Source organism: Astyanax mexicanus, chromosome 12 (assembly GCF_023375975.1).
Source record: "Astyanax mexicanus isolate ESR-SI-001 chromosome 12, AstMex3_surface, whole genome shotgun sequence".
Classification (NCBI taxonomy): domain Eukaryota; kingdom Metazoa; phylum Chordata; class Actinopteri; order Characiformes; family Acestrorhamphidae; genus Astyanax; species Astyanax mexicanus.
In genome coordinates, this window is record NC_064419.1 from 26,344,840 (window position 1) to 26,364,533 (window position 19,694).

The window sequence follows — 19,694 nt, forward strand, 5'->3', positions numbered from 1 at the left end:
ATAATTGAGTTTGAACTTAACATGACAGACCCTAAATTTGGATATTTTAAAAAGGTTTTCGTCTCCCTTTTTAAAAAATATCTTTGTGCACACGAGCAGCATTTTTAAAAATATCCTTGTCCAAACGGAAATGTCATACCGCTCAAAAACGCAACAGTTGTTTCGCTTTCAATGCAAGCTCATTCAGTTTCGATGCATTTCACTCAAAGACACAAAGGCATCCCATAATGAGAAAGCAAGATTAAGCAAGATCTTTTTTGCCACTGTTAAGGCCGTGAAAATAAATTTGCAACGAAAATGGGTGGAGCTGCAGTTCACAGTTGTTCTTTAATGAAGAAAAAATATTATCCCAAAATCCTGTTTCAGTTTAGTGGGATATTTAACTGCAGATCCCTCTCCTAAACCACAGTTGTCACTGTGTGTTTCTGTGGGATTTGAGAGCACAGGTGATTATATTCATGATATGTCATCCCCCTGGTTGCGATTAAATACTTGTGCAATGGATAGACAGTTTAGCATTTAGCAAAATTCCACATTTGCACATTTCTGTATACTTACATCTTTATAGGCTCAGATATAACTCTCTATATTCTCACATCTTCCAGAAAACCAGGAATACTTTGAAAAGCATCGCTGGCCTCCGGTGTGGTACCTGAAAGAAGACGATCACTACCAGCGAGCCCGCAAGGAGAGGGAGAAGGAGGACTACCTGTACCAGAAACGGCAGTGTAAGCGCAAGTGGCTCTTCTGGAACCTTCCATCTTCACCTTCTTCCAACTCCCCTTCCTCTCCTGGCTCCTCGGCCATCATGTGATTGACAGCTGAAGCTTTGTGGCGCTGGTCTGAGATGGAATGTAAGTGCACACCTCAGCAGTGGCGGCCAATTCGGCTCTAATAGACACTCCCTTCTGTCCATCGTCCGGACGTACACTGAGCAGGAATCGCTGGACAGGAAACCGAGGAACCAGAGAGGCTTTTTATGATTTGCGCTTACACCCTACAGGTACAGTTCACACTTGAAGCTTTGATTCCTCTCCAGTTTAAAGTGCAAAGAGCTCCTCAAAGCTGCGGAGCTGTGCTTGTGGAACAGACTCAGCAGATGAAAAGTGCTAAAAGACAATTAATAAACTGCTTACAAAGAGCTTTTCAGCTATGACAAAACACGACAGCTAAGAACTATTAAGCAAGATGTTCTACACAAAACCTCAGTTTTGAGTCTACATGGATAGAAGAGCATTTTTTCCTTCTTTTTTGTTTGCTCTGCCATCAGATATGATAATGGTCAGGCACTGCATGTAGGGAGGAGCATGCAGATATTAGCTGCAGCAGAATGTTACATTAGGCAAACTTGGTCCAAACTATCGGGTGACACAAATGAATTATCTGGAATCAAATTATGTTTTTTTTTTTGTTTTGTTTTTTTTCCTTTCTCGTTCTTCCTGATATTGTGGAAACATAATGCTGAATGTTAAATGTGCCCGGCTGACCCTGGCAGTGAGTTTGAAACAAATTTGATTCTCCTGCTCACTGTGGCCTGGGTTATTTTTGTGTGTTTTTTGTTTTCTGCTGACCTTTTAAAAGAAAAGGGCTCTCGTTTTCTCATTATAATTGGACCCTCTCTCACATGTTCACTGGACAAGTGTAAATTGGACGTCGAGAGGATAATGGAATTGCACACAAACCGTTGTTTGACATTATTCAGCAGCAATAGTCAAGTGCATGCCAGCACTCCTCAACACTCAACCTACTCACCATATTGAAAACAAACAGCTCTAATCACTGCAAAATCGGCCCCAAGTTAACGGTATCACTTTTTTTTTTTCTGAGTCTTTAAATGGCATGGCTCAATGCCCAGAGATTCTGTGTAGCCAGGATGTGGTCAGACACTGCAGTCCGGACCAAAGTAAATTCTTGATTGCTTCGTTTTAAGGGTGCCCAACTCTGCTCTTTTAATAGTATGATGGTTTTTGGGTGGGTTCTGCTTACTTAAAATTTAAAATGTTTTCTTTGCATATGCAAGTACATTTGAAAGCAGGCAGACGTGACCAGAATGTAGAATCTCTAAATGTTTTTAAAGGCTTTTGAGGGCAGAAACGTGATTAACACAGTGATGCAAACGCAGACACTTCGAGGTACACAGACTAGGTTTCCTATGTTGTTGCAGTGTGTTTTAAAAATGTGTCAAGATGATTTTTTTTAACACAACAGAAACTTATGGTGTATTCTCAGCTTTGCCACAAGGCAAACAGCTGAGTTGTCTTGTACCTTTAGAGAGTGCTTTTTTTTTCAGTCAGCTGTCTTGACGCTATGACTTTTCCTCTGTTGGCTCCTTGAGTACTGAGTATTTTAACAGTCTCAGTAACGTACAGGCCAACTTAGCCATCAGCACGTACCCTTCATACATCAAATGTATGCTGTAGCCTGTGTTCCCTCACACGTAGCTACGTACCCATTGCTGCAGCCTACAGAATTCCCCCTCTTTTGCCCTGACACATTTGCCCTTAAAAACAGGAATTGAAAACGTGCGTGTACCAGGACAAAGATACATGGTGTAAATTATAAGACACATGATGTACTGAACAATCAGATAAAGATGCTGAATCAGTGCCCTTCATACTTCAACTGTATGCTGTAGCTGCGTACCTATTGCGGCCGCCTACAGCATAGCCTGACAGGAACTTTCCCAAAAAAATAACTATGTGTTGTAGAGATGCAGAGCACAACAGCTCTTATTGTTCCAATGAACATTCCTGCCTTCTGTTTTATTAGTAATATTGCAGAGGGACACAAACACAAAAAAAACACACCGACCCAAAATTATAACTGCTCTCACATTGTATTTTTTGGGCTATCAATGCTAGATTTTGTGAATTGTTGCGTAAAAAAAAAGGAATTATTCATTGCCAGCTGCATTCTAAGCTCTGCCACTAGGGGCACTACTTCCAAAGGCTGTACAGTGACGAGTTTTCGGTGACTTCCGTCAGCTGTTTCTTTCTTAATTTGGCCAGGCTACACTGTAGATTCTGTATTGACTTGACGCAGAATTGAAAATTGGCCTAGTTGCACGTCGCAATGCTTATTGCTATTTTACACCCAATGAACAGTCTATTTTCATGCCTTGCGCTGTTTTAACAGCGAAGCTGATTACGATCAATGTTTGCCATATTTCTATGTTGGCAATGAAAATACAGGTGCGCCACTGACTAATTAGAACCCTAACAGTCAACAGTCAGACGTTCATAGCTGTCTTAGCAAGGCTGTTCTCGTAAATGACCTGCTCGCTTCTGCTGAAAGGACAAAGGCACTGTGGCATTAAAATCCCAATCCACCAAAGTCAGAGTGGCACAGTGTATTTCACATTACGCCCAAAGCACTCCCATGATTAAGCAAGAGAAACACATAGGGCCCAATGTGTGTCTTTAAATTTGCATTTGCACACTTGTGTCGAGTATGTTTCTGGCCTAATATAGTAAATTCAGGATCTAAAGTACGTCAACATGGCTGTTGATCTCAGAGCAAAGTTGGGCACCATTGTTTTACTTGGTGAAAGCTGCATGTCTCCCTCTAAATTGTAATGTTGGAAATGCATATGTAGGCTCACAGGCAGGCCTGTGACTAGTTTATCTAGTTCAACTTATCTAGATTTGCTGTTTGCTGGACTTGGCAAACAGTATTTCTGTCTATATAGAGAGCAAGCAATGCTTAAGCATAGCTAATAAAAAGACAAACTTAGTTTCAGAGTTTCAGAGTGCTGAAGAAACTGTAGAATGTAGAATGCAATGTAATCAAAGAAGACTAATCATTTTTATTACTATTATTACTATTATTATTATTGCACATCAAATGAAGTAGAACTATACAGAGATGAAACTGAAGATAATGTAGGAATTCTAGTATAAAATGCCACTATTTAACATGCTTTGGAACTGAATGCGTTTACACTGCTTAATCTGAACCCCTGAGAGGTGGGTTATATTGCCAGCATGGTACTTATTCTGTAGTATAGAACCGAACTGCACTGCAAGAGTTTTTATTCCACATTTGTGCTCTGTCTAGTTCAGCTGATAGACCACTGTACACCTGTAGACAGTTGTCCCAGCGGAGCATACGTCTGATCATAGCCTCGTTTGAACATATACTCCCACATTTGAGTTTACGAGCTGCAAATATTTTATGGGTTGCATTTAATTTATAACGGCTTTAAATTATTTAACTAAAATTTACATCTCTAAGCTTTAAATGTAATTCGTAGAAAATTATAGAGATGAATGGTCATTTTGATCAATTAGAAAACTTGCAGGACAACTAAATGCCACCTTGCTTTGTGTCAGCAAAGAGTTCCCTGCAACAGGTTCACACTTTTAATCAATTAAACAACTAACTAATTATGCTGCAATTTTTATCAGTTATAGCTGAAAATATCACAGACCTCATAGCCTCAGATTTACAGCATAATGAAAGAAAATAAATATCATTTCTTTCATACATTTGACTTCAGTTCTGTAACACTACATATAAACTGAGAGGGACAAACTAGGAATTAACTAGGAGTAATAGGTAGTGTTGTGGAAATTGACAAACGACCAAGTCCAGGATGCTAAAAGAAAAGTACTTTATTTGTACAAAGTATCAAGAGAAAAAGTATAAGCAAGAAATTAAATTAAGAATCAGAAAAAGAGTGAGCACGCTCTCACCTCCTCTCAATTGGACACTTATATAGCTTTAAAAGGGTGAGGCATCGCTTATACATGCAGTAATCTTAATGTCTTTATCTGTCTGTTCGTGCAAGATTTTACCGAAAATGGGAATGATTTAAGAGCTTAAACACCCTCGTTTTGCCCTGACACATACAGTATTGCGCCTAAAAACAGGAATTGAAAACTTGCATGTACCAGGACTAAGACAAAGATACATGGTTTAATTATACGACACATGATGTACTGAACATTCAGATAAAAAATGCTGAATCAGTGGATCATTGGATGGCACTTATCTGTTTCTAGGCTGAAAAGGCCAGACTAGGCCTTACACAGCCTCATTATAAAACATATACATTCACATAAGAGATCAGGAGTAAAACACATAAAAGTAGGATAATGTAAAAAACACAAACAAGTAATATAATGGATAACAAATGACCAAATGGAGGAAAATCAATTAACCAAGAATAAAATACTGATTGGACAATCAGAATGATAGCAAGGATTAAATAACCACCAAGAAAGAATTAAACTGCTGATTTTTCAGCAATTACAATGTTGAATATTTTAGCGAAAACTAGCTAAGTTTTTTATATTATCAGTTAATAAATGACCATTTATTTGTACATGAGAGACCTGGTTTGAACTTTCTCTGAATTTCAGTCACTTCATATCACTGAATCATGACTAATGTGATGAACAAATTTTAAATGAAATAAATTATTGACACAGAAAAGAAAATAACAATGCAATTCACTTCTCTGTTTAGCTGCAAAACATTTCTAAATGGCTGCCAAGAATTTAAATTATATTCTAAAGTCTATGTCTATGTGACAATGTTTTGACCAACTGCACTTCATACAGTACTAGTTAAGATTCTGCTAATTTTACGCTAATTGTGTTTAATGCTGTAAAATTTCATTATAGTACAGTTCAATTCGGTACGTCCATTCCAACATTTTAGACAGGTAACACATTCCAAACAAAAAAAAAAAGGTTGAGATGGTAAAGCATTTACCACTCTGTAATATTGCCATTCCTTCTCAAAGCACTTTGGTGATTTGCAACAGTGAAGGCTCATTGTTTTTTGTTTCATAAATCTCCACACATTTTCTTTCATAGAAAGGTCAGGGCTGCAGGCGAGTCAGTTCAGTACCCTTGCTTTTGTTATGTGTGCAGCATTCGCATTGTCTCTTTGAAAAATGTATAGACATACCTGGAAAATGTGTTGTCTTGAAGGCAGCATATGTTATTCTAAGACCTCAGTACTTTTTTACTCCCCTGTACCATGACAGAACCCAGGTTTAGCTGATCACAGTGTGAATTTTCAGAATATCTATTTTTTGCATGCTGGAATGCTGATTCGTCTGATCAAAACACATGTTTATACCGAGTGATGTACCATCTTACATACCTCCTCGTTAAACTGACAATGAAAGACCCAAATCCCAAAAGTTTGAACTCACCCACGAAATTTTTGAATAATTTGCAAAGAATACAAAAAGTGACAATCTGTAAGTTTTGGGAACTAGAGACGAATTTTGAAGTATGCCGGCAAGTACTTTAAAACATGCATTGAGGTTTATTCTCCTTACAGAGATGACACATGTTAATGATGACACATGTACTTTAGAAATAATATACAGCTCTGGAAAAAAATAAGTGGCCACTTCAGTTTCTGAATCGGTTTCTCTGATTTTGCTATTTACAGGTATTTGTTCGAGTAAAATGAACATTGTTGTCATATTCTATACACTACAGACATACGAACATTTCTCCCAAATTCCAAATGAAAATATTGTCATTTAGAGCATTTATTTGCAGAAAATGAGAAATAGCTGGAATAACAAAAAAAATGCAGAGCTTTCAGACCTCAGATAATGCAAAGAAAACAAGTTCATATTCATAAAGTTTTAAGAGCTCAGAAATCAAGATTTGGTGAATTAACCCTGGTTTTTAATCACAGTTTTCAGGCATCTTGGCATGTTCTCCTCCACCAGCCTTACACACTGCTTTTGAATAACTTTATGCCAATTCGTGGTGCAAAAATTCAAGCAGTACAGCTTGGTTTGATGGCTTGTGATCATCCATCTTCCTCTTGATTACATTCCAGAGGTTTTCAATTTGGTAAAATAAAAAAAATATATTTTTTTTCCAGAGCTGTATTTGATTTTGCAAGGATGGTCGCAGAAACACATTGATGCAAGAAAAAATGCATCAATTTAAAAGAATTAAAAGAAAAAAATCTTACGGACAGCTGCTTTAATATTACTGAAACATGACTAATTCGATAGACGGACCTTGGGACATGGAAAAACTCTGTAATAACGGAAAAACAAAAACAATGTAAGCAACTTCACCTCTTAATTTAATAACTACATCCAACTTATGTTCAGCTGGTGCAACAGCTTTATGTTTTTTTGTATTTATTAAATACTGATTTATAAGAGTGATTGTTGTGAAGTATTTGTAAAGCAACAATTCATTCTTTTTCGTTGCACATTAGAGTGGAGCATGCCCTGTATGCCTTCCATTCAGCAATATTCATAAAGCGGCTCTCATCCTCTTTGCTGCTGCAGAGAACAAATCCTTCTTCTCCTGCGTGCAGCCAGGTGACATTTACACAAACATTTCACCGTGACTTTTCAGATGATTATCTCATTTAATACCGAGAATGTCAGTTTGCTCTACTGGTATTAATAATAATCAGAGAAAGCCTGCATGCAGGAGATCAAAGTGAACCTCAGTGGGAGGTTAGTGTCAACCGTAAAAGCATAAATAGTCAGCGCTCTCTTCCTGTAAGATGTGTACAGTCTGGAGCTGCTGAGATAACCCCTCAGTGGCTCACTTCAAGACATTCAGGCATATCTGTGTGTGTGTACAGTAATGGTGCAACCTGTCCAGTATCTGTGACACTAGGGGTTTAACGGTAAATAGAAGTCGCGGTTAGGTGAGTTTGACACAGTACGAAGCACCAACAATCCCAAATGCGTGTGGCGTATGTTCTTCTTATTTATTAGACCTGTAATATAAACAGTAATATTGGTTACACTTTGTTTCACACAAGAGATAATCAATTAACAACACATATAAAACATAACCATGTTATTTATGAATTTCTTCTATACACTGTTCTTCAGAAACCAAAAGTGTCTCATCTATGGTATCACTCAAAAAAAAAAACAATTGTGTCTTTAAAAAAGTACATACTGTAATTTCTATATAATACAAGTGTTTTTTTTTCTGAAACACATACGATAATGCATTTACCACTTTGTGACATTATCATTCATTCTTACAATGCTTAAAAAGACATTTGTGCTACCGCAGATATCAAGTGATATTTTGGCTACTTTCAAATTAAAAGCCACATTGCTCTAATCAGATTTTTTGCTCAGATCAAGTTTGGCTTGTCTCTAAAACACCTCACATGTGCACATTGATACGTGTATAAACGTTGCCTTCTTCACCAACAACAGAAAACATTATATAATAGAGAGACGACTCATAGCTTTATAAAGTTGAAATGGATGAGTTAGCAGCTCATATATGGAGCATCTTTTGCTGGAGTGGAGAAACAGTAAACAGCTGGTCTGAAGTTCATGCTCAGGTCGAGGAGGTGAAAAAAGGTCAGGCGGTTTGCTTTTGCTGTTTTTTTGCAGCTATAGCTGCACAGCTGCACCAAGAGACGTGTGAATATGAGAGAGAAGCATGTAGCGCATGCGTAAAAACAAAAAGACCCATGAATTCGGATTTGACTGTTCACATTCATGTCACATGTCCATGGATCGAATACGTATCTGATTTAGGACCACATATGGAAGTGACTCTAATCTGATTTGTAAAAATCCGATTTTGCAAGTTCACACAGTCATAAAAAATCTGATCTGATCACATTTGAGCAAAACATCAGATTTAAGTCACTGCAGCCTGGTAATATAAATGTAGCCTTTGTTTTATTCTTCCAGCAAACAGTATGGGGTCTTTGTCATATTTTCTTAATTCTCACACATTCTCTGTTGAGGAGAGTAAAGGACTGCAAGCAGGTCATTCCAGTATCTGTACCCTCTTCTTCCGCATTCATGCCTTTGTAATGTGTGCAGCATGTGCTTATGCATTGTTCTGCAGAAAAAAATGCAGGCCATCACTTTTACACAGTAACGTTTTAGGTGGCATTTATGGTTTGCCAAAGCATTGTCTGAAGCTCTAAATTGCCCCGTAAAAACTTTTTTTCTGGAATGTGTTGCTGGCCTGAAATACAGGAATGGATGTATATTAACAAATGAAATGAAATTGACCCCACAAAACATGCATTTTTGGTAGAGAGTCATGTGATATGCCTAAATTCAAGTCTTTGAGGTGAGGTTCTGTGAAAGCCAGCCAGTAAACTACTAAAATAAACTCGACTTTGAGGGGCAACTTTCTGTAAAAACGAAATTGTCTTATTTCTAAAGTATTTCATCACTACAGGATTGTACTGACCTTTACTGCTAGTGTTTCAGATGTTGACTGAATTCAGATATAGACTGAAACTGTGCACATTTACAAATGGTCATTAATGCCACGTTATAACAGAGGTTTAACAAGAAACTGTTAATCTGCATCAGTTTATTCTGTGGAAATTGGAAACATTGCATTTTATAACCTAAACCACTAACAGAAAAAAAGTTAGTTTGACCCAAATATCAGGTTTTGAGATGTTTTGATATTGCAAAATGTGTAGAAAACATAGGGATTGATTTATGTACAAACGAAACCAAATCTGACAAACCAACTGACAAAAAATGACATTATCTTTGGACATGCATTAGGGATTTCTCAGCTAAATTAACTGAACCCTGCTGCTGCAGAGGAGACACCCCATGCCTTAATGTAAAGTATCTATATGTGACAGTAAAGGGTTCTCTTGTCACTCTGTACTGTATGTGTTTGTACTGAAATATTGGGAAAACTTTGTAAGTACCAAACATGTTGTACACTGTGTATGTATATAGATATATTATATACTGGAATTATTCATGCTGTACATGTGTGACGTAGTGTATGTGTGTGTCATTTTGAATGTTTGTCATTTAAAGAGTTGTTTGCCTTTTTTATGTTTTTAGTTGGCTTTGTTAAATAGCAGTTTAGAATAAGTAAAATGTACTGTGTCCATGTCATTTGAATGTACCATTACTGATTGGTTGCCTTTCAAACCCTAGAATTTAGCATTTTTGTTACTTTATTTACACCCATGGCAGCCTACAGCCCATCAGATTGATGCAGGGAATTCCACTTCCAAGTTGTGTTTTGTTATGGTTATTATAATTATTGACTCCCTTTCAGTGCAAAACTATTTAACCCTCTATAGATGCTGTAAATGGAGGCAGATAAGTAACGGGGACATTCAGTTAGATGCATGTTGTAGACTAATTTTGGTCATGTTCTGGGTTGATTTCAGATACAGCATCTGATGCTGCTTTAGTGTTTATTTTTTTAAATATAGATATATATAGTAAATGTATATAAATAGAGTCAAGCAGACAATTAAGCACTATGCAGCATTTTATATATATATATATATATATATATATATATATATATATATATATATATATATATATATATATATATATATATATATATTTAGGCAGGCTACTGTGTACTGGGCCCTCCAAAGCAACCCATGCACTTCAATGCAGTTGAAACCTCTACAGCACGCTCTATCTTTTCTATTACATTAGAACTATACTTACATTAAAACAATAAAGTGTTTAAGAAAAAAAATACAAGGAATGAACTAAACAGTAAAACATGGGCTGACCACTCAGAAAACCTTTGGAGAACCTTCACACGTTTCCGGTGCTAAAGTACCACCGCTGCAAAGAAGCACAAAACCAAAGGGAGAATTGGCACCGCCAAGTGATGTACTTTTGCTGCACAATCACAACCACACTACAGTCAGTCTATATATCAAGGAGTCCTTGAAATCCAATGGTTAAATCCAAAACTTGAATGTTTTTCAGTACTACAAGCCTGATGTTGACATTTTTCTCATCATCAGGAAGTATTTGTTCTTGGTGTGGGGGGGAAAACAGAGAAAATACAAGGTTTGTACCATCAGGAACTGGAAATCTGAAATTGTAGCATGTGTTCTTGCAACGTGTAAATAGTGTTTATTTAATAAATCTGAATTAGCAGACGGCCATGTGTTTCTTAAGTTTCTTTAACAGTTATTGCTCTATTAGCCAAACACATTTGTTTTTGGACCATAGCAACATCTTAGCATAGTAATCTTACTAGATACTAACCAACATCTATACTATAGTAAGGTATGAGTAAGGTACCAACCACTTATCAACCACCCTTAGAAATCAACAGCTGTACCATAGCAACACCTTAGTAACTAACACCTATACCATATCAGCACCTTAGAAATCAACAGCTGTACCATAGCAACACCTTACTAACATCTATACCATAGCACTATCTTATCAACAACTACCTTATAGCAATACCTGTATCACAGAAACACTTCTGAGCTGCACTCACACTGGTTGTCATTTATATTTATACAGTACAAAACTTATAACTTAATCCCATAAACCTGCCTAGAAAGCTGGGGTTACAGCACAGGGTTACTCATGCTACAGTGTCTTTAGCCCCTTTATCATAGAGGTAGAGTCATATTTAAAGGCCCTACAGTGACCCCTGGATATTGATGTGGGGAATAGGGAGGGAGATATGCTGGTGTGTTGCTGCCATCTGCAGTACATAGTGGAGGTAAGGAGCAACCATAATGCATGTTGTTTTCTCAATATGTTGAGGTAATTGTCCAAGAAAAATATTTTTTTTTTAATGAAAAACCTCAAATAAAAATCCTACATACAGCTTTGGTCAGCAGGTCAGGTCTTTTTAAATAGTGTAGTGTTGCTGAAGATGGTGGGCCAGGATTCTTTTTGTTTAACTGAAGGCCCTGGGAACATAAATGTATTTATATATTTATTTTTTGTAATTTTGTAACTATATTATCCTGGCGCCTCAGGGATGCTATATTTCACCAGCATCACTTTCCTCCCAATGTGAAGAATACTGGCCTAAACGTGGGTCCACACTCTCTCTCCAACCCGGTGAACAAAAGTTAAATCTAAAGTTATTCAGAAGAACTAAAGCTAAATCAGGAGAGCTTAAGTTTGAGCATTGGCCTGTAGCCCTGTCTCCCTTTCCATTTTGCTTCTTCATAGAGTTTAGAACCTGGTTTTCTGCACGGATGGGAGATCTTCACACAGCACCACAGCTGGGAAAATTTGTGTGAGAGAGCGTGCAATGCAAAAGCAATCCGGGTTTTCCTCAAGCATTAATAGTAGTGTTACACAATAATTCCCCAACAACAGGAAACATCTTGCAAGTTAATATTGCTCCTTCTAGTTTTCAAATGATGAGTTCTCTTTTTCTTAAAAGTCATGCATGCATGGTCAGAGTATCCGTACAGTTCCAGAAGCCCTCATTGGTGGAATGAACCATGATGCATAATGTTCCTTGTTGCAAACATTCTTAGTCTTCTCTACCCATTAAAATGTAGGTAAGATAGTTGAAAGTTAAATGTATTATAGCCATTGATGATGTGCTAGTATTTTGCTAGTCATTTTACATGTAATCCTGCTAATAAAAACCCTGGTGGAAATTTCAAGCCTGCTCTGGCTGGTAATTGTTTTATAAGCTGATCTTTGGTCAAATGTGATCATCCAGATGAAAAACATACCCTATTATGTCAAGCTGGTTGGCCTTGATAAGCTCTTGCCCATTATATTGAATGCTTTTGTTTAAGTTTGATAGAATAGCTGGTTTAGCTAGAAAGCCAACTTGACCAGGCTGGTCCTCATGGTGATCATACAGGTTGATTAGTTTGCTAAAGCATGTTAACCAAGCTTGTCGACTAGCATGACCATACTAATCATTCTGGTTGACTAGCTTGACCCCGAATGGCTTGACACAAAGCTCACCACATACTCTAAAACATACTTGAGGCATAGGCATGCATGGCTTCCAGTGGCACTGGGTCACTAGAGTTTATTGAAGATGTGCAGCAAAGGTTGATCAGACAGCCCTAAAGAGTACAGGTGGACAATTACCCAACATACTGCGAAATCAAGTTTTTTAAGGTAAAGAAGTGGAATATTCTGAAGTGGACGAGTCAATCACCAGATCTAAACCTGATCAAGTAGCATTAAATCACTTGCTTAAGACAAAACTAAAGTCAGAAAAACCCAACAACAAAAACAACTAAAGACAGCTGCAGTAAACGCTTGACAAATCATCATAAATAATAAAACCCAATGTCCATGGGTTTCGGACTTCAGGCAGTTACTGCCTGCAAACGATTCTCAACAAAGTATTAAAAATGAACATTTTATTTATGGTAAAGTTTATTTGTTCAATTATTTTTGAGCCCCTGAAATGAGGAGGCTTTGAATAAAAATGATTGTAATTCCTAAACACTTCAAGGGATATTTTTGTTCATCCCTTTGAAATAAACCTGAAAGTCTAAACTTCAATGACATCTCATTTGTTGTCACTGTCCAAATATTTATGGGCCTGTAGCCTATGCTGATCAAGAGCTCAACTGGACATTCAGTCTAGTCAGCTTATGCTAGCCTGATTGTTATTGTCAGGTGGGAAAGGCACAGGCTGCCTTAAGGTTCATACTGCAAAATAGACACACACACAAACACACACTCACAAACACACACTCACACCACCCATTAAAAAAACACCTTGAGGGTTGCCCAGTGAACCGGGCCTAGACTCTGAAAGGGGAAGTACAGTCAGTACACTATCCAAATCACCGTGCCATGTCATCAGTACACAAACGCAGGAGCTGCTGCCCTACCCGATGATCGACACTGACTACAGCCAATCAGATGAGACTTACAACTGGACTAACCAATGAAACTGTAGGATGGGCGGTCCTAATGCAGGGCCTACTTTCCCAAATTAACCGTGACATCTGAGCTGGATGGGAGCACCTGTCAGGCGACGGGACAGAGCAGCTTGTTACTAAGCTATAAAGTCTATGAAGTCCGAACCTTCTGGACAATTCTGAGGTAAATGTGAGATTTTGGGTCTTCACAGTGAGCTAGTAGATGTGTGTGGAGCTGTCCGGGGGGTGAGCTTCTTTTCCCTGCAGAAATGTAACTAGGTTAGCTAAACTAGTGAACCTAGTTGGTTTAGTTTAACTTTTACAGTCAGAAAGAGATTTAAAAGGTGACAGGTTTTATCCTAGCTAGCTGTATAGGTTAGAGACTAATAATTTGTGGGTGAATATAGTTATAAACACTGTATTCAGTGATATAAAAACTACAACACATCACACAAATCACTGTACTGTGTGGATATTTATTGCTCCCTGTAGATAAAAACGCTGAGATGATTTTCGCGGGCTTTTTCCTCTGCGTGGTCGCGAGCCTCAGCCCCGGACTAACGACTCACTCTGAAGGACTGAGCGGAGAGGACGCAGCGTTTTGCAGGTAAAGCTAGCTAACTAAGTTAACGAGCTAATTAAATGTAAAATAAACAGTCAAAAAATTATAAAATGTGTCACTACTCCCCTTAATTAATCTTTAAAACCCTGAAACCATGTCCTGGGTTAACTAAACTGAACTGGGATTCACTCATTTGTATTTAATAATAAATCTGAGGAGGGACACATAGATAATGAAATGTCAGTCAAATTAGCCTGGACGCTAATTTTGATTTTGAAACGCTGTAACCTCAAATATTACCAGTGAGACAAGCTGTCTCTCCATTTATTAAATCAAAGACTAAAATATAGCATTTTTTCCCCTAAGTGGACTTTAATTTAAAATATCACTATGAAAACTAATAATATCAGATTTACGGATGAATATTGCCAGGATTCTAGCTTGTATGGGCCTGTAGCCTATGCTGATCAAGAGCTCAACTGGACATTCAGTCTAGTCAGCTTATGCTAGCCTGATTGTTATTGTCAGGTGGGAAAGGCACAGGCTGCCTTAAGGTTCATACTGCAAAATAGACACACACACACAAACACACACTCACAAACACACACTCACACCACCCATTAAAAAAACAAAATATCACTATGAAAACTAATAATATCAGATTTACGGATGAATATTGCCAGGATTCTAGCTTGTATGGTTCAAATTATAGATAGCTTATGTTTTCTATGGTTTACACTGGTTTTATTTCTCTATACTTGGCTAATTAATTAAGCTACATTATTACAAGTTAAAGTCCAATTATATACAGCTCTGGGAAAAAAAGGGACCACTTCAGTTTCTGAATCAGTTTCACTGATTTTGCTATTTATAGGTATATGTTTGAATAAAATTAACATTGTTGTTTTATTCTATAAACTACGGACAACATTTATATTTTAGAAATCAATATTTGGTGGAATAACCCTGGTTTTCAATCCCAGTTTTCATGCAGCTTGGCATGTTCTTACCAGTCTTACACACTGCTTTTGGATAACTTTATGCCACTCCTTGTGCAAAAATTTAAGCCAGTTCAGCTTGGTTTGGTGGCTTGTGATCATCCATCTTCCTCTTGATTATATTCCAGAGGTTTTCATTTTGGGAAAATCAAAGAAACTCTTAATTTTTCTTTACATTTTTATTCACTCTTCATTTTACCCATATAACATATATGTAATATAATTCTGACTAGTCATATGTTGATTTATTTTGGACTCTAAAACTACGTTATATATAAAAAAAAATAACATTGAATTAGTATTTGTTCATAGATATGCATACCTATATTTTTTACTAACCAGAATTAATGTGTAGATATTTGTTACTACAAGAAAAAAATCCTATCAAATCTATTTATTAAGTACTAATTATAACAGGTTACAGGTAAAATAACTGGTAAGAATGGTTTTATAGTCTTTTCAACTGAAAATTGAAAATTGAAAAAAAATACTCAGGTCAGCTTGGAGCATTTCAGTCGGACCATTTATCTTATATTATGTAATAAACGCAATGTAAAGACTTTTTAAAGTTAGCATTTTAACAAGCCAAGAATGAGATATAAAGTGGATGCCTGATTGTATATTTTATCTGCCTATACCTGAGAAAAATAATTAAAAGTTTTAACAAACCAATTAAAACATTTTAGATACAGTTATCAAAAAAGTAAAGTAACAAAAAAACAGTATAGCATAATGTTATAATTACTTTCCAAAACTAGTAGTATTTTTCATTATTATTTCTGTGTTGGTTTCAACTGTGCCCACCATGAAGATTGCACCCAGAGAGGCAGAGAGAGTGTTTAGTGTCATGCTCGCTTAACCATTTAAGAATCGTCTTTGTGCTAAGATGCTTTTGTGAAACTGAGCCCAGAACAAGCTCTGTGGTGTTTAAGCTCTGCAGCTTATACAGTTCTGTTATAAATATATAAATGAGTTAAATCTCAGCCATTGGACCTCTGTTATAATCTTCAACATCGACTATTTCTGTGGTATTACTAGATATACCAGAGAATTTAGTGACTTGGATGACTGAAAACTTTCACAGATCTGTCATATACCCACACAAAGCTGCCAGCAAGGGGGCGACGTTAGCTCGTAGGCTGCAAGATCCACCTCTTCTGCTTGTTGAATGTGTAGGATTCCCTTCAACAACTGAGTCATCGATGCAAAGCAGCTTAACTGGCATTTCCCACTCAAAAAACCCACTCAACACACTGACCATCTCCAAAGCTTAGTAGCTTAACTTTCCAAAACGCAGAAACTGCCAGACAGTCCTCTGCTCTGCCTGGCATACATGTTTGGTTATTATAGCCTTTCCTAAGTAGTATAAAAATGACAGTCACCAAGTGCTTTCAATTGTGTGGCACCAGACTCAGTCTAGTCAGAGGTGTAGAATCTTTGCCAGAAGCTCAAAGACAGGTGATAAGTATTGCGATTCTAATACGACAATCCTTTTGTGTATTTTTTTATTGTTTAGAGGAGGTTTAGCTTTAAGTTACCCAGATCTGGACATAAACACCTGCATGTTCATTCCTCAAGAGGCCAGAGAGAAGATCAGCAGGGAGTGGGGACCTCCAAAGGTGCAGCTGGCCACTGCTGATGAGGTAAGAATAGCAAGCTAAAGATTCTCCCAGTAATGTGGATTGTATGTGTCTGATTAATCTTCAGTTTGGCATCAAAAATGAATTAAAAACGTAAGAATGTAGTGCCTGAAATAAAATAATTAATATAATAAAGTGGAACGTTCTGACGTGGCACATCCTCTTAAAAGGATTGGCTCATGCCAAAATGCTAATTTTGCTAAGAGTGAAAATAGGGTTGTTTATGGAACGTTGCCATAAACGTAATGTAAATTGGTGGTTATGCATTTTCATTCAGTGTTAGCAACATGTTAACTATTATTTAACTACTATTCATTTAAAACTTCTTTAAACCTGACATATCTACATGCCATTGTTCCATGTTTTCATTGTTTAGATTCTCTTGTTGTTGCCTTTACTACAAAACAATGTACAAATACAATATAAATCACATAAATATATACATTAATTATTTGCTTGAATAATTTACTTTCACAACCTTTTTTTTTTCACAACCCACTTGCCATTGTCAAGTCAGAATTACCTATATCTATTATCCTGACCAAAGCTGTTATACCAGAATGTGTCCAGAAGGTGGCACAAAAACTCCACTACTCTTGGGGTAATGAACTCTGCACATAAAGAGACTAGATATCTCTAGCTGAAACTTTACTGTTTAAATTTCTGTACTGTTAATGTCACAGAACAAGTAGTGTGAAAAACTTTGTAAGTGTGCACTTTCATATTTGTTAAAATTTACTTAAAATTTTTGTACTTTAGTATTAGTCATGTTTTTTGTTGAGAGTTGTGAGTTGTGTTCCTAAACAATATGGCTTTCTAAATCTTCTACAGAAAACTCTTATTAATGGTAAAAAAATGTGGAGAAAAATAGGACTGCAGATTATATTTCTTTAGCGTCGTCATTGCAATGTGGGAATGCTTAATTATCATATTGCAGGACATGCTGCCCATTATCACATATTTTATTCTTATCTTTAATACACAATTTACATTAATACTACAATTTTTATGGTTATTATGTGCATGTAAGGTGATTGACTTCAGGAGAAATCTGATAGTAGTTTCCTGTAGTTTTTTTATTGCATTATAAATTGCAGAAGCACATAATACTGCAGTGTCAGTCTTCTCCAATGTCATGCAAGCCTAATGAGAAGTAATCTGTGATCTCCTCTGGAACTGATTTCAGTTGACCCTGCAAGTATATTTGGTTACCGGTACATTTTGAAAGGACAATCATTTTAGCAAAGCTTCGAGCTCAAATGATTGGTTTTCCGTTTTCTTGATCCACAATGCTCTTTTAGCTGAACTGCCGAGTTGTACACTTGTAGTACTTTGGGTCGTAAAGTTCACCTTAGTGTTTTCATTTTATAGAATTTTAAGAGGTTATGTGCTTTTGTTTCTTTGGCTATTGATCGTTCGGGGTCAGCAGATGAGACTACAGTTATGCACAAACTTGAAGCACTTACTTGAGTCAGGGTTTGAAAGTAAAGGTGTATTAATGAAAGGCAGTGCAGTAAAATAAATATTTTTTTCTTGAAATTGCTGTGCTGTGCCACCATGTACTTGTGAAGCTGGAATAACACCACCTAGTGATCTAATTAGCTTCTATACCACAAAGCACAATGCCAAGAAAAAAAATTAATTCAAACAGACAGAGAGATGATGAATACTAATTTTTCCAATGTGTGCTTAGAGAGCTTAAGTGTGTTATAGGTTTGTATATCTGTAGGGTATCGTGTGCCTTAGTCAGTTGCAGCTTAGGAGTGTGGAACCAAATTTATTCGTAAAGTAATTAATTGTAAGATCATATGCTGTTTGACAGTTTTTTGCTTTTCGATTGTACTTGTTTGATTTCTGAAATAAGCAATTGGCAGTGAAACATTTAGAACCATTAAACAACAAACCTTTGTAGGTCAAACCAGCATCCGTCAAACATTAGTCAGTCACTGTACCAGTCACCAACTTGCCACTTCAACAGACTTCATTCATGCACTGAATTACTAATGATTGTTGCTTCTCCTGCCCCTGTTAGCTTAGTCCAGTTCAGTTTAAGATGGTGCTCAGCTGTATGGTGCTGTTGTGGTAGAATCACTGTAGTAAACTAAAAATAAAATAGAATCAACTGTAGAGTAGCATAGCAGCAAAATCCCATACAGTATCTATAAATTGAAAACTAAAATTGAAAGCTACTTCAGCTTTAGGAGCTAGTTTATAAATTCCTTGGCTAAGCAGTCTGGCTTGAAGGTGATCTATCGCCCTAATGTCTCCCAAACCCCAATTGATGTATGGTCGTATTATCTGTTATGCTGTCCTACATGATTCTCTTTTATTGCTGGACTTGGTGTCAGACAGCAAAACGGATTACACATGAGATTAAATCAATACCAACTTTATTTACTGGGCTTTGAAACGTAATTCCCCCCTTTTCCTGCTTCTGTGTGTCTGACTCTTATGAAAACATACGGTAGCTGGAGGTCTGCTGTGAGAATTCGAGTGAGCTTCATAGTGTAAATGTGCCAGTCCTCTGTCTGCGGTAGGTCTCTTCCCTTTTTTCTTTTTTTTTTTTGCCCCTGATGTTTCTTGTCTTTTTCACTCCTCCGCCCTCTCGACCCTTCCAATTGGCACTTGATCACTACGGAAACGAGAGGCCAAGTGGCAGTGCAGCGGTCACTGGCTGTCGCTTTGCCCCTGCAGTGACACCCACCTCATTACCCTGCTGAAATCATGCTGGGTAATTGAAACGGAGCAGAATGGGCAGTGGTCCAGCTTGTCCGCCTCTCAATGGGCTTTCATTACCCAAAACAAAAGCAAAGGGCCATGCTAAACAACAGATTTCTCTCTCAGCCCTTGAAGTAATGACTGAACCCTCCGCATGACATGAACTTGGTTTTCTAC

At 37.2% G+C, this 19,694-nt stretch overlaps 2 protein-coding genes across 2 annotated transcripts in view; both read left to right on the forward strand.

The window, feature by feature from the left end:
- The window catches only part of LOC103034624 (rho-related BTB domain-containing protein 2), a 35,733-nt gene extending 25,806 nt beyond the window's left edge, over window positions 1-9,927 (forward strand). Inside the window, exon 10 of the mRNA XM_007235479.4 lies at window positions 606-9,927. Coding sequence (XP_007235541.1) covers window positions 606-814 — 209 coding nt within the window. The 3' untranslated portion in view covers window positions 815-9,927. The remainder of the gene's footprint in view (window positions 1-605) is intronic.
- Window positions 9,928-13,640: 3,713 nt separating this feature from the next.
- Window positions 13,641-19,694, forward strand: part of LOC103035165 (phosphatidylethanolamine-binding protein 4) — a 118,215-nt gene continuing 112,161 nt past the window's right edge. Inside the window, exons 1-3 of the mRNA XM_007235480.3 lie at window positions 13,641-13,783; window positions 14,092-14,206; window positions 16,676-16,802. Of these exons, the coding sequence (XP_007235542.3) occupies window positions 14,106-14,206; window positions 16,676-16,802 (228 nt within the window). The 5' untranslated portion in view covers window positions 13,641-13,783; window positions 14,092-14,105. The remainder of the gene's footprint in view (window positions 13,784-14,091; window positions 14,207-16,675; window positions 16,803-19,694) is intronic.